The 18,291-nt window shown below is 30.0% G+C and overlaps 2 protein-coding genes across 2 annotated transcripts; both read right to left on the bottom strand.

The window, feature by feature from the left end:
* Nucleotides 1-10,455: 10,455 nt before the first annotated feature.
* On the bottom strand, nucleotides 10,456-12,235 carry LOC134833472 (uncharacterized). Its single transcript, XM_063847791.1, has 5 exons — nucleotides 12,135-12,235; nucleotides 11,673-12,008; nucleotides 11,190-11,364; nucleotides 10,869-11,043; nucleotides 10,456-10,808 (listed from the first exon to the last, which is right to left on the bottom strand). The coding sequence occupies exons 1-5, from the start codon at nucleotides 12,233-12,235 to the stop codon at nucleotides 10,456-10,458; spliced, it is 1,140 nt and encodes a 379-aa protein (XP_063703861.1).
* Nucleotides 12,236-16,584: 4,349 nt separating this feature from the next.
* On the bottom strand, nucleotides 16,585-18,245 carry LOC134833896 (large ribosomal subunit protein mL37). The gene is made up of 4 exons (XM_063848384.1): nucleotides 17,996-18,245; nucleotides 17,611-17,946; nucleotides 17,263-17,552; nucleotides 16,585-17,205 (listed from the first exon to the last, which is right to left on the bottom strand). The coding sequence occupies exons 1-4, from the start codon at nucleotides 18,163-18,165 to the stop codon at nucleotides 16,790-16,792; spliced, it is 1,212 nt and encodes a 403-aa protein (XP_063704454.1). The 5' UTR covers nucleotides 18,166-18,245; the 3' UTR covers nucleotides 16,585-16,789.
* Between the last annotated feature and the right edge of the window lie 46 nt (nucleotides 18,246-18,291).

Here is an 18,291-nt window from a genome sequence, read left to right as displayed (position 1 = left end):
CCACGGAATCAAATGAAATGTGTACCGACTGACACATAATTTATTTGCTTCCTTTTACTCGAAACACGGTTGTTTATGCTAAATGACAATTTTGCGAAAAACTCAACCAAAACTTGATTTATCTTTCGAGTTGTCATTGGTTGAAATTTTCTCAAAATAATTTTTCATAAAAAAGAGGTTTTTGTAAACAAACAAAATAGATATCCGTGTACTTGTAAGGTGAAATTAACAAGAGGACTTTTACTTTTCGTCATCCTTCTTTTGTCTGTGCCACAAAAAGTTTTTCTTTCGTTTCCCTTTTCTTCGAAGGAATTTTCGTAACTAACAGGTATCGCATTCCTCGTTTCTTTCAACCGGAAATTTCGAGTTACACTCAAGGACGTGCTTGAAAACCGAGTGTAATGATGTCCGTTTCAATAAACTTCTTGTCGCAACACGTGGAACAATGCGCAAATTTAATTACTCCGAAGGTAAATTATTTTAAACGAAAATCTCTTCAACGCAAAATAATTACTACTTGTCGTGATTTGTTTTTCACTGTTGCAGCAGAGACGATGATGAGGAAGGAGGAGGAGGAGCGCATAAAAATAAGGAAAATGCACGGTAATCATGACACGCTATTGTAAAATAAATTAATTCAATTTCTTGTCCTGCGCAACTAACATTTTTTTTCTTCTTTCATTGTTTGTACAGCACAAAATGCAATCAAGAACATCCAACCAGCTAATTTAGAGCTGATCAACAAATATTTGCGAAAGTAACGATTAACGAAGAATTTTTTATCTTCAGTTTGTTTTGTCGTATGTTTCTTCTTCTTCTTCATTCCAACAAATCCAATGGAAAAAAATGTGAAGTTAAAGTTGAAATGCTACCAATCCATGTTTACGTAAAAAAAACGAAGAAAAACGAGAAGGAAAGCGGAAAAACAAGTCATTTTAATTCGATTTGTCAATAAGAGGATACAATTGTTAGTTATACTTGTTGCATTTTCCGTTGTTGTCAACGGTTTAAACATCTTCTGCTGTAAGGAAGAGATATATATGCCATAAGCACGTAATCGCAATTATATTTACTTCGAATCCATTTGAGCCACAAAAGATTTGTGCGGCAAAAATTTATTGAATTTGTGCAACGACGTTTCGATGAGTTGGTAAACAAAGAAAATTCGCAGAAAAAAATTTAAATGTTATTAAAGTCGAATCGATATTTTTTTTTTTTTTTTTTTTTGAAAAACTTTCATTGATCAACCGTTTAAAATAATTTAGCACTCAAAACACACCTGCGGTGAAACATAAAAAACCAATTGACTTCTCCGCATCTGCCTTGTTTATATTTTGTTTTTTTTTTCATTTTTTTTTTTGCAGCTCAACTCAACTTGTGTGAAATAAGAGAATTTCTGCATCATCATCAATAGTAGCATGTTATTTTTTGAGACTCTCTCAGTTCATGGAGAGTTCGTAAGAGGCAAATTCCAAACTAAAACATGTTTTTTCTCGTATTGCAAGAAATACTCGTCACAGAAAATTTTTCAATATGTTTGTGCATTACATGTGAAAAATTTTCATGTAAACAAGCTTCAGTGAGTTTTACGATTCACCTTTCATAAAAGAATTACCAACAGAAATGGTTCGTCATTGACAAGTACTTATTAATTACATTTGAATAAGCAGCGATTATGGAGACATCAACATAAAAAGTGAAATTTCGAGTTTTTGTCCTGTCTGACAAATGGAATTTGAGTCAAAAGCGCTTTTGAAAAGTATCATATTAACACGTTTCGGCAGTTTTTCCCTTTTTTCACATTCAATATATGCAAATAATAACAGGTGTCAGGAATAAGCCGATATGTATCAACTTATTTGCATGAAAAATACGAAAAAATCGAATGAGACTCTTCTATTGATATTTTTCAATTGTTTTTTCTTGTATCGATGTAATGTTTATTGTAGTAGAAAACGTAACTTGTTCTGTCAGTTGTTGCATCTCTCTGCTATTTTTGCAAACCTGCACACAATAAAGACAAGTCGGATCTGTTTTTAACAATAAAAATATATATAAACCCCTTAAAAACTACAAAGTGCACATTTATTGATATCCTTTTATGCTTTCACAAACTGAATAAATTCATCTTTTGCATAAAGTTTATTGAAAACGTGAAAGATATCAAAATCTAATATTTCAAACAGAAACGTCGTCGTCGTCGTCGTGTCACAGAAGCTCAAAGAAGTACATTTTGTGGTTTCATATCGAGTTTCCGAATTAAAAATTCTCTCTTTGAAGATTACAATGGGAGAAAATACGCAGAAAAATATCAATTATAACCTCATGTTAAATTGCACTTATCTTGAAAAGTATTTCGAATGTCTTGTCTTGTCTATCAAAGAGCATCTGCTCAAAGTTCATTAAAGAATAAACTTGAAAAGAAAATTTCTTTTAAAGTTGAAGAACAATCCGAAAAATATCGTTTCAAGAGTTTTTGCTTCAACGAATTTCGGAGAGAATTTTTGTTAAAAACGAAATAATTTTAAGCTTTAAGCCGTTCCAAATTTTTTAAGATTTTTTTGTCCCAAAAGAATTTTTTCGAAAAAAAAAAATAAAAAAAAGTTTTGAAATACTTTTTCATACAAAATGACAAAATTTTAACAATTTTTGTTCCTTAATGAATATTTTAGTTAGTTTTATGGTTGGTTTTTTACATCGAGATATCAAGTTAAAAATTTAAACAAAAAAAAATCGTAAAAATAACTCTCTAAAAATTTTGAAAAATTATTTTTTTTTAAATATTTTTAAAGAAGAAGATTTATGTTAAATTTTGTTTTTCAATATTTAAAAAAAAAATTTAAATTTCTTTTATTAAAAATTATTAAAATATTATTAAAAAAAGATTTTCGACTTTTGAAATAAGGGATGGGACAAAAAAAAAAGAAAAAAATTTGGAGCAGCCTTATTCCTTTAAAAAAAAAGATAAAGTAATGCATTTTTAGCATTAACTCCCCCACACTAACGATGTCCATATCATTCTGTTTTATTACTTGAAGACAAAAGTTTCTGTTTCCTCTCAGAAAATTATTCTTTGTACATTAACATCAACATGAAAATCGTTAAAAAGCACGCCAAACCACTCTTTGCAGTTCATTTCATTCACACGGAGAACGCAAAAAAAAAAGAAAAATAAAAACTACAAACTAACCAAGCAACAAGAAAAAAAGTGTAACTACATTTCCTTAGGTCTTCCGTACAAATGCAAGTACAAGACAAGACACAAAATTACATTATATCGTAATTCATGTAATTTTTTATCTCATTTTTATTTTTTCATTCACAGCGAAAATTGTACATTTGATAAGAAGTGAGACCGATTGTCATAAAACTTTTTGTGCATGAGACACACAGAGAAAAAAAGTGTGATAAAAACTTTTTTGTTTAACATTTCTCGTGCATACATCGAAGTAGTAATAACGTCGTAATAAGAGCATTACCATATATTGATAATTTTTTTACGACATGTATCAAGGATCGGAGAAGGAAGCAGCAAACAAGTAAGTTGGGCATTTATGCATTAATGTGTGGATGGATTATGTTTAACGGGAAAGTGAAATGAATGGGATGACGTTGGAAGACGATCGATAAAAGAAAATTGAGATACATTTGTGTCTCTTTAATGAGTTTGACCTAAAAGATCAGGGAAAAAAGTTTCAATCTTGTTAAATTTTTGTTGATCCGAAAAAATATTTACTCCATTAAAATGAAATCCAATACAAATATTTATAAATTTTTGTTTCAGTTTTGCACGTGAATTGAAAAATAATTCGAGAATTCCGCACAAAAATACTTTTATTTACCTGTTTGTATACAAAGTGAATGAAAACCATCAAAAACAAAAGTTTTTTAAAAAGATATTTCACGGTTTTCTACTTAAAGTCTTTGTTTCATATCTTCACTTGTGTAAGAAATCCGATAGACACAGGAATCAAACATCAAACCATTACAAATCCTTCTTAATGTTGGGATGCACGGAAGGATAGGAAAGTCGACGCCTGACAACACAAATCTCGGTAGAAAAAAAAAGTTAAAGTGAAGAAGACAAAACAAAATATTTGAACGTCACAGACAAAAATCGAACAAACAAATAGAAATAAAATTAAAGACAAATATTTTACAACATTTTTTGTTTCCTTTTTAACCGGCATAGAAAGGGATTTACAGACCGAAAAAATTTGGAAAATTGAACAACATATTTGTCTGTCGTTAAAATGGTTTAGCAGCCAATATTGTCTTTGGTTTACAGGTATGTCTGTTGTTTTTTTATACTTATTCGGTAAATTGAATTATCGTTGCTTACTTGCAAATTTCGTAAATATTTGTATAGAAAAATGAGATTTTTGCTTTCAATTGTTTCATTACTTTTTATCTTATTTATTTATTTTTTTACAAAAACAGAAGTTATATCTTTGATTTCTCATTTAAGATGTCATTTAGCATAAGTCTCATGCCTTATATGAAAAGTCGAAAACCAAATGGAGTAAAAATTTCATCAAAATTGATTTTTTTTTATTTTTCCAAAATTTTTTTAGAGAAATTTTCAAAAATTTTTTAAATATTTTTAATTTAATATTAAATTATTATGAAACACTTTAATATTTAAAAACTTTAAATAAAAAAAAAATTGGAGCGGCCTAAAAATAAAAAAAATATTCTATATTTTTCGAATATTGAATATGATGAAAATAAAAACAACTTTGATGCTCTTATTACGAATTCCATTGAATTTTGAATGATTCAAATTATTAATACAACATTTTTTGTAAAAACTTGATTCGAAATTTTTTACTCATTTTTACTTTTTTTAATGGCAAACGGAAAAATTGCACTAAAATTTCACTCTGTTGCATTTATTTTTATATTCTATAAAAACTGAAACATAAAACGGGTTTACGAGACAAAAACCTTCAGGCCAATTAATAAAATGTTTATAAAAAATTCAACGAAACCGTTTCTTTCGAAAGTCAATTCAATGAGTTTTAAAAACGATTCAGTGAATGTTGATACAACTTAATTTGTTTTTAATTATCAGTTTTATGCGTAATTTTTGTGGAATTTTATCTTTTGGAGATAATTTTGGGCAAAAGTTCACCAACTAATGATGATCCGCATTTTAATTTGAAACGTGCTCGTCATCGACTCACATCTGTTTCATGTACCTTTTTTCCTCATTATTAATCCAGTTCTATTAATACAAAATTTTCTTCTAAAAGATAAACACACGAGAAAGACAAAAATTTAATAAAAATCATAAAAGTCAGGTCTGACAAGATGTTTTTTTTTTTTTTTTTTGTAATATCATCACTTTTAACATTCTTGTTAACTTTCGAAATAATTTTGAGGAACATCTCCCAAAACCACGCGTTGAAGTTGGAAAACTTTTCAGTTAAAACTATTTTCGTACAAAACCACACTTTTCACATTAGATTGCTGCTGCTCGATTAACTAATTTCGAGTTTTTGCAACGAATTTCAACTTTGCTCTTGCTGTTATGCTAATGTGTTGCAAGAGCGAATTGTGCGACAAATTTGTGCATTTTAATTATTTTATTCAGCTTTCACGAAAAACAAAACAAAAATTTAATTTACATTTTGAATTTCTCGCAAATAAATTATCACGTATCATCTTTCGCGCTCGCAGTAATTGCTTGGATAATTATGTAATTTCTTCTTTAGAAATTTAATGACATGACTTCCAAACAACTCCCTATTTTTCGTCAAATTCATCTTGGATCATCAATAATAACTTTTCAACACGTCATCACGCTCAATTGACGTTTCCTTTCGACATGAAGGGGAGATTAAAAGGCATTAAGTTGTGATGTATATAATCTCATTATTTTTTTTAAATTTAACAACTTTCTTTTCATTTCTTTCAGTTTTTGTTCGCCTAAATCCTTGCCGTTTATCAAGCGATCGTGTGTAATTTCCTGTAATTGAAACCGTTGTACGACAATTTTTGACTTTCGTTCCCCATGACAGAGATCCATGTCGATAAAAGACGTAAGAGCAATACATTTTTCGGAATTCTATGGCAGAGTTGACAGCACTCAGTCACTTGCGGAAAGTAATTGTACGTCAATTTGTTTCAATCAAAGTACGTACGAGAGAAAAATTGCTTGATATTTATTAGGCTCAAGTGAAAAGCTCATGAAAATTGTAAAGAAAAGTGAAGGGGTACGGGATTTCGGTAAGATTTTTAATTTTGTGTCCTTTTTATGGCTTTTTATTTCCTTTTTTTTCTTCATTCAAAGCTTGACAAGGATTATAGCCACGCGAATGAATTTATCTTTGAGGCAAATCTTATATTTTTTTAAAAGCGGAAACGAAGTTTTAGGCTAATTAACAAGAAGATTTTTTTTTTGCATGATTTTTATCAATTTAAATAAACATATATTTTTAGAAAAAAATTTGTACAAATGATAATTTGTATTTTAATTAAATTGTTTTTTTATTAAATTTAAATTGATTTAAATTAGTTTGTTTAATTATTTATATTTCTTTTATTTATTTTTTTTTTTTTGTAAAAATATTAATAAAAATATATTTCATAAAAATTAAATTTTTTAATTAATTAATTTTTTTAAGTTTATTTTTTTTATAAAAACATTAATAAAAATATTTTTTATAAAAATTAAATTTTTTAATTAATTTGAAAATTAAATTTTGTTAATTTTTTTATAAAATTATTCCATTATTCTCAAGGTTTTAGTTTTCGCATTAAAGTAATATTTTTTTTTTGAATTATGGGATTTTATTCACTGAATAATTTTGTAACCCTTTATTACGTATTAAAAATATTAACATTGAATAAATTAACAAACAACTGTGTCCTTCTAAGAACAAAATATCTCCTATTTGCCGTTTAAACTACCTTTTTACCATTAACATTAAAGATTATGTTATGGAAAAAAAAGTAAACAAGTGTAGATTTCTTTTTAAATAAAAGTCAATGCAAATTACGCCTACTGTCTGTCTTTAATGCACTGTCGAAAAAAAATTTTATATGTGTATCATTTTCACAGGTGTTCAAATATGATAATAATCATGCTTGCTCTGCTCATATTTTGTAACAAAATAGCACACGCGTGACACACAAAAAATATAGAGAACACACAAAAATATTATTTGTTGATATTTTTTTTAGATTCGAAAAAAAAATCATAAATTTGCATTATTTTTTAACAAATGAGATTTTTGTATCGAAAACTTTTCGTCACTTGGGTATTTGTTCTTCTTATTTATTTTTTTTTTTTCACAATAATTTATTGGATTTTTTTTATGAAGTAGTAATAAATTTTTAATAGTATTTTATAAGATATTTTTTTTTTTGATAAAATTTTCCACGTTCCGTTAAATAGATAAGCAAAAGCAATTAAATTAATTTATTATTCATATCCAAATTATTAATGAAGCACGTCTGTATTTGACACTGATAAAAACTTTATTTTAGAATGATAAGATTGAATTACAAAAACCAAAAAAAAAATAAATTAGTACTCCAAATGTTTTCCAATTATAAATTTTAAATTTCACTTCACCTTTTATTTTTTATTTTTTGATTGTTGTCTTTAATTGATTGATTAATTGGAAAAAATTGAATATATATTTTTTTTTTTAATTTTAATTCTCGAGAGATTTTAATATTTTTATGATTATTCAGATATTTTTTTTATTATTTTTTTTTCATTAAAGTAAACGTTAATATTTGCCTTAAAATTCTTTTGTGCACAATTTTGTTTAAATATTGTTAAGTCAATATTTGTAAAAATTCTTTTTTATTTGTTTTATACTCGATTTTTTTTTATTTATTTAAGGATTATTTGATTTAATTTTTTTCCAATGATTTTTAATTTTATTTACATTTTTTCTCACTTTTTTTTGAGACAAGTTCATTAAAGATTTTTTTAAATATTTTTTCAGTTATTTCTTTTGACTTCCGATCACGATGAAATCTAGCAGGCAACTGAGAAAAAAATTCGAATCATATCGTTCTTTTTAACTGAGGATGGTTGCACAGATTTCCAACACCCCATATACATCATCCTGCAAATGTATAGCTACTTTCGCATAGTTACATGGATTCACGAGAATTTTACAACTGCCCGTACCGAAAACATCTGATTCACGGCGGCATGATTTATCAAGTGTTTTTCTGTTGTATTTTTCAACGTGTTGAAGCAATTGTTGCGTTTCCATCACGCAAAACACATGCTCACGTGTGCAATAATGTACGCGACAACTTAATGAGGAACATAAATATGGTAAGAGTAGAAAGGTGTATGACAATGCTTTTCATTCAACGATTTTATGAATGAAAATTGAATGTGTGTCGACGCATCTGTGTTATACGAGACATGAAGTTGGCTGAAACGTATATACGCGGAAGATGAGCTCCAAGGAATTATTCAAATGCATTTCGTCAGAAATAATTGAATTTTATCTACTGAAGCAATTAATGCTATATTTTATGATAATTTGACATTTAATATGTTAATTTCGTATTAAAACCCGTCTCATTAGCAACTAAAAGCGGAACTTAATGACATTAAAGTCAACTTTAATTTAGGATATTTTGCCTTTAGGCAACTTAATTTCTGAAAAGTAATCGTTTGACGTTATTTATAAGAACATATTTCATGGGCTATCAGAGATTTCTTTTCTGCTTCAATTTTTAAACGGGCAGTCAACCCACAAACGAATGACTATCTGCAAAATTTATTGGATTTGGAAAACGTAGAAACGAATTTTGTGCCCAATTTGTCTTCCATTTTCAGTCAAAAAATGGTCTCTCATGTAACATTTTTATTTATTTTAAGGCACTCTTACTTTCAAACGTGACCCATTTAGATTGTACAGTGTTAGTGTCTGTCTCCGCAATGCTTTGTTTCGACTGCAAAAGAATACAGAAAAACGATTATGCCTGTTTTTCATTTGTAACTACAACTTTAGATAGCTGTTTGGGGTTCTCATGCATGAAAACCAATTTATTATGTATTGTGTGACAGATCAGAGGCAGAAAATATGATTTTTTTTATTTATTTTTTTTAGCAGTTGCGTTTAACGGTGATTTTGAGTCATTTTTCATTATTTTGTGTTGAGAAATGTCGATTGTTACGAAGTTATTGGGGGATGACGAACAGCAAAAAGTCAAAAATTGTTCAACAACGTGTAAAGAATCTATTTAACTTGAATCTAAACAAAAGAAAACATGAAAAATTACCTTTTTAAAAGCCATTTTCCGCCTCTTTATCGTTGCAAATAAGCCACGCCATTCATTTCCTTCGCGCCGCGTTCTTTTCTTTTCCTCCTCACTGAACTGCTTTAATTGACTGACGCTTGCATACAATTATAAATGCAAATGTAATCTATTTGATGCAACAGTACCGCACGCCGCGCCACAAATATTGCATAAAGTCGTGTCTTGAATAACTTTTTTTTTGTGTTGTTCCCTTCCATCTATCCTGCCATGCACTTTTGCACACACACAATGCGAAATGGCGTACGGTTAAGACATTTTCCGTCTTCTTGCAGAAATATGCGGAAAAATAAAATAAATTTAAATGTACTCGATTATGAACAGTTTAACAACATGCACTTTTGTTACACAATTGTGTGCTTTGGAACACAATGAAATGAATTTATTGCACAATTTTTCTTATAAATAATTAAATTTTCTTCTATTCATTAGTTAGAAACGTATTTGCGTGTGCGTTTTGCGGAAAGTTGTTAATTGTTGTAATTATCGCGCGTTTTATGCAAATGAGCTCTCTTACCATCTTGTATTCTTCAAATTTCTAAATCGAGTATTTCTTCTTAAAATTTGTACCTTGTAAATGTTCATCGCTTTTCAATTTCCGAGTATCAGTAGTTAATATCCTGATGACAACGATAATCACTCCATTTATTGATATGAATGTCATCTCATGAAGATACGTTGACGTTTATTAAATCAATCACAGACTTGATTTTTATCACAATTTTTACACGAACGAGAGATATAAATGATGGTAAATATTAAAAGGGCGTAAAACTGAAGGAAATCGACATATTGATGAGTTTTACGATATTTAATTCTCGTCTTTGATTTTTTTTTTTAACTTAAAAATTTTATCATCTCGAAAATTATTTATTTGTGTGAGACATCAAGATACAAAAAAAATTATTTGAATTCCTTTATTCCATTGGTTTTTATTTATTTAATCATTATTGCCCTGTTTCTTGTTTTTTTTTACAGAAAGAGAAGAATAGCGGGAGACTAATCACCTAAATGTTTAAGAATTTTGCTACCATTTGCGGTACAATGGGCGGCATTGAGAAGAATTTCGTAAGAACATAATTGACTAACATACGTAAGGCGTATTTCATCATAAAATCGTCAAGGGTTTTACGACCTGATCTGCTTGACAAGGTACTATTTTGTCTGAAAGGGCAGAAATTTCTTCAGCAATCCAATCGCACTGTCTCGATCTAACGGACAATTGGAGTAAATTGCATCACAATCACGCCCATCGCCATTTCGCCCGTTCGTAAGAGCTTCTTTGATCGCCGTACCATCGATCATGTAGTCAACAATTGAATTATCAGCTAAAGACAATGCCATTTCTTCAAATTGATTTGATGCTCCTTGATTCGCATTTGCACTGCTGTTACGAATGTAATGGCAAACAGCTTTTTGCACGCAAGCCGTCGAATCGACATTATTTTTCGCGAGGAATTCATCGAATTTCGACATCATATCAGTAACGCCGCCAAATTCATCGATATCTGAAATGTTAATAGCAGCTATAATGAAGATTACTCGCAAAAATGCTCAGAATTTCTTACTTCTGTAACTTCCGTATCCTGTGCCTCCATATGCTCCGCCATGGAAAGCTGCAATAAATTTGGGGATGATAAGAAGAGCTCCAACGCCAATAATTGCTCCTAAAACAACGCCGCCCAAATCAACTTTTCCATATCCTCCGTATGGTCCAATGCCGGCGCCTGAATATCCATATCCCTGAAAAAAAAGAAAAATTTTAATGTAAAAATTAAAAATTTTGAAAAAAATGAAAAATTTTGAAAAAATTGAAAATTTTAAAAAAATTGAAAATTTAAAAAAAATTGAAAATTTAAAAAAAAAAATAAAAAAAAATAAAACCTTACGTTACTAACTCCGCCATATCCAGCAGTTCCGTATCCCGCTCCAAGTCCCGTCGAATATCCGAGTCGTTGAGTACGATCGCTCGCATTATCGCTGTAAGCAGCATTTGTTTCATTAAATTTATCTTTTTGGAAGCTTCGTCTCCATGGATTATCAGGATAAGTGCTGGAAACAAAACTGATTTTTGAAAAATTCTTTGAAAATTATCAAAAAATAAAAATTTAGTTTGAATTATTTTTCTTTTATACAAAAAAATTGCGTTTGGCATGTTATTCATTTCCAAATTCATCATATCTTGATAATCCAATAAAAACGACAACTGACGAGTGTTGTAATGTATTGTTGATGTTGTGATTTGTATTATTTTTTTTAGGGGAGATGTATGTCAGGTCAGGATATTTACACAGAAATAAAAATTGGATGTCGGATTATGTATTGGGAAAAGTGTCTTTTTGTTTTTTTGTAAGACATGAACAAAAAAGTACCTGGCGTGCGCCTGATTTGGAGGAAATTGGATTGTATGATGATTGATGTCGTTTAAGTAACGATCATCTGCGCTAAAATGATTGTCTTGAGTGTCAGATTGTCGTCTAAAATAGTCATTTGTCTGATTTTTGTTATAACTACTACTACTATAGGGAGTATTTTGTCTGCTTCTCTCATTGGATTGTGACTCGTGATAATTCGTGTGAATGAATTCGGGATATTGAAGAACACGCCATTCGCCACAATTTGACATACACGGAAGTGTAGCGTTATTTTTTGTTTCTTTTTGGTAATCTGTCACTGTGCTTGCGATGTCTGTCGTTGTCGTACTTTCGCTGTTTGTTAGTTTGAAAAATCGTTAGGTCTTGTAATTCGAAGTTTTTCCATTAATTAAAAAGAAAAACTTCAAAATCACGTTCTAAAAAAAGTCGAGTCTCTGAAGAAATTATTTGAAAATTTACCCGTCACTTTGTGTTTCGTACTTTTTAGGGACTGCAGCACTTAATTTCGCTAACAGCACACAAGCAATAAGCAGCTTGCAAAGTCTTGTTGTCGACAACATTCTTGAAATTTCGGGAAAAATCACTTTTTTTTAACAAAATATCCACGAGACTTGTTTCACTTTTGATATCTTCTACAAATATGTTAACTAATTCCTAAATAGCAACATATTTTATACGAAAATTTTGTCACAGACAGACAATTTCGAACAATGTATAAAAGAATTGCAGTCGACGCTTGTCATTGCTTGATGCATGAAAAAAATTATCTAATTGTTTCTTTTTTCGACTTGTCGCTTCTTCTTCTTCTTCTGTTTTCGTCAAAATATGATAAGTTAATAAAATAAAAACATCCCCCTTCTTCGAATGTATGTTCGTGTAAGCTATAAAGACAACAATAAGACAAAAAAAGTGAATAACTTATATTAACATAATCTAACTACCGTAAAATGCGAGCACATTTGTCACATAACACAATAGATAATAATATTATAGACATGACGTGCGTAAAAACATAATGCAAAAAAAAAGAAAATAACGATAATTGGCTTTTTTCGTCATATTGTAAGAGACGCCCATATGCTAAAAATGCATTCCGAACAGATTGAAGTGCATTGAGCTTTTGTTCGTTCTTACCTTGATCGAGTTGATGAAGACGTCAGATGATGAAAAGTGAAAATTCTTCTTATTCAATCTTGACAGTGACCTTTTTTGAAAGAAATAATTGAATATGAAAGATGCTTTTTAATTTTTATTTTTAAAATTTAATTTTAATTTATTTTTTAAATTTAACTTTTGGCAAAAATTATTTTATTATCATTTAAATTTTTTAATGTTTTTATTTTTTTTATGTATTCACGTTAATAATAACGGAAAATTTTCATTTTCAAACATCCCAAATCTCAAAATTTGAAATTTTTCAAAATTTTTTAAATCTGAAAATTTGAATTTGATTTTTTTAATGAAAAAACAAATTTAATTACCAAAATAATAATTATTCATTTTTGATACTTTTATAAGAAAACATTTACAACTTTAAGCAAAAATTATTCAAAAATATGGAAACTTATTAAAAAAACTCAAAATTTTAATTGAATTTTTTTTCTTCTTCTAAATTAAAGGAAAATATTTTTCGCATGTTCTGAATGAAAATTTAGTGAAAACATGCGAATCATACATTTTACCAAAATTGCAACATGAATTTTCACAAACGAACCATCAGCAAATTGAATGAGGTAATCGCAATTCGCTGCTTTTCTATTGTTATTTGTCGCAGCAAAACAAACACAAAAGAAAAGACTTTGTCTATCATTATTATTATGTTGCTTCATTTTTGCAATGAAAGGCTATTTGTTTGTTTAACGCCTTCTTCATTACAATAAGACAGACACGTGTTGCATGAAGATGATAATAATTGTAAAAGTTATTTAGCGTTACGCTGCTTCCAAAAAAAGATTATTTTTTGCTTTTCCTTGTACTATTTGTTCAGTCTTTGCTTTACTTTCAAGGAAATCGAATGTTATTTTTTATCATTTTGGTTTCTATTAAAATAACAGAAAAAATTAAACAAAAGACAAAAAGAAAAAAAAAATAAAAAAGACACTCACATTTTCCTTGAGCGAAAAAACTGACGATGAAAAGTGAAATAATAATTATAATAATATTTGAAATGACAATTCAGTCTTTCGCGAGCCATTTAACGTGCTGTACAAAATCATGAATTATTCGGTGTTCATATTCGTTGCAACAAGTTATTTTCTTTGCTCCGTCGTTGTTCTTGTCAAATCGCAGGAAGAAACAGAAAGCAGTTATGGTCCGAGTTTTCAAGTTGGAAGCGATCAAAATCGTCTCGGATACAGCGATTGGATCTACAACACGTTGAATAACACGAGCAGCAATACATTTTGGACAAATGGCATGATGCAAATGTACAAATGGCTCAAGCCTCTTGCCAACTTCGATAAACGCCGAGAACCGAATTTCGTCACGTTCAATGCTCAAGACTCTACGATGACGGTAAGTTCTGAAAAAAAAATAAAATAAAGTTTTAATTAGTATTTCACTTGTAGCTCGATTTGAATTTGGGCTTTCCATTCATCCGAATTCCCGTTGCCAATACTTCAAACATCCTGAATTTGGCAAAAGATTTGTACAGAGTAAGTTTTATAAGAATTTTTTTTTTTTCAAAATTTATTCAAAAAATTTCTTTCAGCGCGAAAGACCATTGATAAATTTCGACATCACAGCAATAGTAATGGTTGCTATGGTTACTCTCATCAGCACATTGTTCTCCATAACGTTGCGATCATTCTTCAAACCCTTCATTCCAACTAATTTGCACAAAAAACGCGATGCACGATCAATGATGGATAACTTCGACTCCGTTATGAACATTTTCCAAATACTCAACTCCGCATTGGAGAAATATGGGGTCAATACGAATGTCTGTGCACAACGAATTGTTTGCATGTACGTGAAAAATGCTGTGATCGACAAAAAAGCAAGAAACATTGATGCAAGTCATTACAATCGTATCATTGAAGGACTTTCACGGTAAGAAAATTAAAAATTTTTCTAAAAAAAAAATTAAATTTCATTTTTTAGTTCGGATTGGGCTCTTGAATATGTTGAAGGAACTTCTTTTCAATACGCAATTAATTTGGGGCGCAGCGAAGGAGATTGTAAACGTGTTTTCAAGCAATGCAATCCAGATTTTTGGTTTTACAATACGAATTAACAAAGTGTTTGTTCCTGCTTAGATGTTTAGTCAACCTATTTATTACTAACAAATTTAAAGACTTTAAACTAATTATTTATGCAGAAATAGCTGCGGGTGATATTGAAACTCTTTTTATACTTTAGTTTGTAGTTATTTATGCTTCAAATAGAATTTAGATGAAATTTTTGTACTTTTTATATTGATTTTTTATACTTTTTGTAATAAAATTTTTACTGTATCATTAAAAATTGACTTTCAATGCGTTTAACATGTTTCCGAAAACAATATAAATTAAAAAATTTTTTCATGAAGTATAAATACTTACATAATTTTTCAATATTTCTTGACCTTTTTTTAAATGTCATTAATCCCTATTAACTCACGTGCCTTGAAAATTTGTCGTTTCCTTTGCCTCATCATCGTCAGCAACAAGACATTTAATCAAAAACCTTTTTCATCCTTAATTACAATCTCGTTCTTGTCAACATTAAATTTTCCGTGTTTTTACACTCAACTCAACTAAAAGAAGGTTTTTTATAATCGTCTTCATTGTTCACGTTAATTAATCGCCGCTGTTACCTTCCTTGCAATTCATTTTATTTGTTTTAGTGGGTAACGTACTTCATACTTTGTGATTTCACGATTTTTCTTTACATCACACGAAATGTAGGTGAAAAAGATAACAACAAAGCGATTATGAAATAAATTTTGTGTGACAAACGTTTCGTTTCTGCAGTTTTGCCGCTTCTGCTTTTTGTAATTGATGGCATTTTGTTTCCTTGAAAGTCTTTTCACACATCGCTTATAACTTGTAATTATTGTTTGTTTTTGTTTTTCCTTCCATACTTCCATACTAAACGAAAAATATCTTGCTGAAGGAATTTTTCGTTTAACATTTAGTGTAATTTGAACTAACAAAAGTAACGGACATGTTACGAATTCATTTTAATGCATATTTTTTGATAATTTTAGCATCTTTGGTAACGTCTTCTGAAGAAGGAAATGTAACAACTTGTCCAACGAATCATCGGATATCGCGAGGAATTAATTTTATCGGAGACGAACGAAATTTCGTTCAATCCAAAAGAGAACCTCGACTTTTTTCTTTTAATACTGAAGACGATGACATCAATATTCGTATGGAGTTCGGTATTCCTTTCATTACTATTCCCACAAAACGAACTATTGATGGTTTGCAAACTTTCGTTTATGACGTGATGCAAGGTCAGCTACCAAAACCTCATTTTAACTTCCAAGCTTTGACGTTGATTGGAATTTTATGCGTTGGATTTTCAAGTATTGGAGTGTTGATGGAAAATTTCAACTTTAACAAATATGTGCAAGGAAAGGCTCCGTTTTATTTCTTCAACAGATCAAGAAAAGGTAAAAAAAAAAATAAAAATTTTGTCAAAAAATTACCTGTATATTAAAATTTCAGATGATACTGATGAGACGATTCAAACAATCAACATTTGGCAAATAATTGAAAAGTTCGATAAGGCTCTGTCGAAATACAATGTCGACATAAGTGCATGTGTTCAACATCGAATTTGCCAAAAAGTGCAAGAAAGTTTGTTTAAAATCGAACAAAACGCTGTTGAAACGACAAATATCGATATCATATTGGAAGGAATGACACGAAGCGATTGGATTATGCGATATATTTCGGGAACAGCTATTGAAGATGCCATTTTAACAGCTCGAAATGGCAAAAATTGTGATAAAGTATTTGCTTCGTGCACAATTAACTTACAATTTATGTATTACGGGTTATCGGATATGATGAAAAATGTTGTTTAAACTTAATTTTTAGATTTGTTGTTATGTTGTGTGATAGATAGTTGAATTAAACTTTACTTTTTTTATTTTTTAACTAAAATTTTTGACTTTTTGTAGTCTAACTGTTATTATAAAGTACTGTCATATGTTTCAGTACGTCACGATTGTATCCTTCGAGCGTTGGTTTTCCTTTTTTGACTCCGCATTCTTCATACAAATTCATTATTTGACTACTGTACCAATAGTTTTGCTTTTGACTCGTCAAATCAAGCGAATTTAATTGAAAAATGCCGAATTGGAAGCGTTTTCCATCAGATTGCACTGTTTGAACGACAATAGGTTGTTGCAAATCCGTGACATTTGTACCCAATGAAGCTCGTGCTTTACTTGCGGCAACAGCAAATGCCTTCATGATAGCTCGACTTTCAAATTGGGTATTTGAAACAGGGATATCCGACAAATGCTTTACATCCAAAGTCGAAAAGTGCAAAAAAAGGGTGTGAGGATGCACAAAAGCTGAATTGTTGGTTAATGCTGAAGCGAAAAAAAAGTTATTATAAACTTTTAAATTTAAATTTTAATCAATCTTACGATAAATGTTCTCTAATTTGTAGATATTGGTGCGTGGAATTGAAACAGTTGGCAATGCGGGGAAAATATTCGGCATTTCCAAACCTTCAAAACGTTTCTTTTCATCAACGGGTGTTATAGCTTTTTTGGATGCGATAAAAACTTCTGAATGAACTTCCAATTGTAATTGATTCTCCGAAACTTCAAAGGGATATTTGAAAAACATGTTTTCTGTAACTCTACGATCCGTGAGAGTTGATGCAGGAGCAAATTTTTCACACGATTGGATGAACTTATGGAACAATAAACGACTGAAAATCAAAGAAAAATTACAAAAATGTCGAAAATTCAACAAATTTCAATTCATACTTGCGTCGAGCATCCGTTAATCCATAAATTCGAGGAAAAATATAAGCAGGTCTTTCGGGATCCTTCTTTCTATGTTCCAACTTTACTTGTTCCGGATCAAACAGGCAAACATTCATTACCGATTGGTACATTGCTCTCTCGATGTTTGTTGGAATACTCAATTTCTCCATTTGATCTTCCAATTTTTCGGGATATCCGTCGATTTTGAGGGTATTAAGTAAAATTTGCGCTTGAGGCATACCCAATAGAAGAGCATTAGAATCTCCAAATACTCCGCATGGCTTGGAGTGATAATTTTCCGGCAATTTTGGAGCTTCGGGAACGATTTCAGGAGTTCTAAAAGAAGTTGTTAGAAGAAAAAAATGTAAAAAAATAATTTACTTACTTTCCCTCTCGTTGTTGCAAAAAAGACGTCGCTTCGACAATTGGAATACCTCTCGCCACGAGACTCTCTTCGGATTTCATGTCTTTTGGGATTCTCTTGCCTTGAACCTGCCAATGTCGACGAAACATCCGTGCATTGTGCTGTTTCAATAACGTTAATGTGATCCTCATGATGCGAATTTGTTCAAAGAAGATGAGAAAATCAAAGAAAAATTGCCGGAAAAGTTTTTTTTTCTTCAAAACATGCGAGACAAAACGAAACAGCTGATTGTCATTTTGTATCATGGAGTTGTGAGT

The sequence above is a fragment of the Culicoides brevitarsis genome, chromosome 3 (genome assembly GCF_036172545.1).
Source record: "Culicoides brevitarsis isolate CSIRO-B50_1 chromosome 3, AGI_CSIRO_Cbre_v1, whole genome shotgun sequence".
NCBI lineage: Eukaryota > Metazoa > Arthropoda > Insecta > Diptera > Ceratopogonidae > Culicoides > Culicoides brevitarsis.
This window is presented reverse-complemented; position numbering and strand designations above follow the sequence as displayed.

Excerpts from the sequence above, each read along its gene's own strand:
- LOC134833472 (XM_063847791.1), bottom strand. The coding sequence starts at position 12,235 with ATGTTGTCGACAACAAGACTTTGCAAGCTGCTTATTGCTTGTGTGCTG. Across the intron at positions 11,365-11,672 it reads CCAAATCAGGCGCACGCCAG|TTTTGTTTCCAGCACTTATC; the intron begins GTACTTTTTTGT and ends TTCAAAAATCAG. Across the intron at positions 11,044-11,189 it reads GATATGGCGGAGTTAGTAAC|GGATATGGATATTCAGGCGC; the intron begins GTAAGGTTTTAT and ends CTTTTTTTTCAG.
- LOC134833896 (XM_063848384.1), bottom strand. The coding sequence starts at position 18,165 with ATGAGGATCACATTAACGTTATTGAAACAGCACAATGCACGGATGTTT. Across the intron at positions 17,553-17,610 it reads TTAACGGATGCTCGACGCAA|TCGTTTATTGTTCCATAAGT; the intron begins GTATGAATTGAA and ends TTTGATTTTCAG. Across the intron at positions 17,206-17,262 it reads CAAATTAGAGAACATTTATC|CATTAACCAACAATTCAGCT; the intron begins GTAAGATTGATT and ends TTTTCGCTTCAG.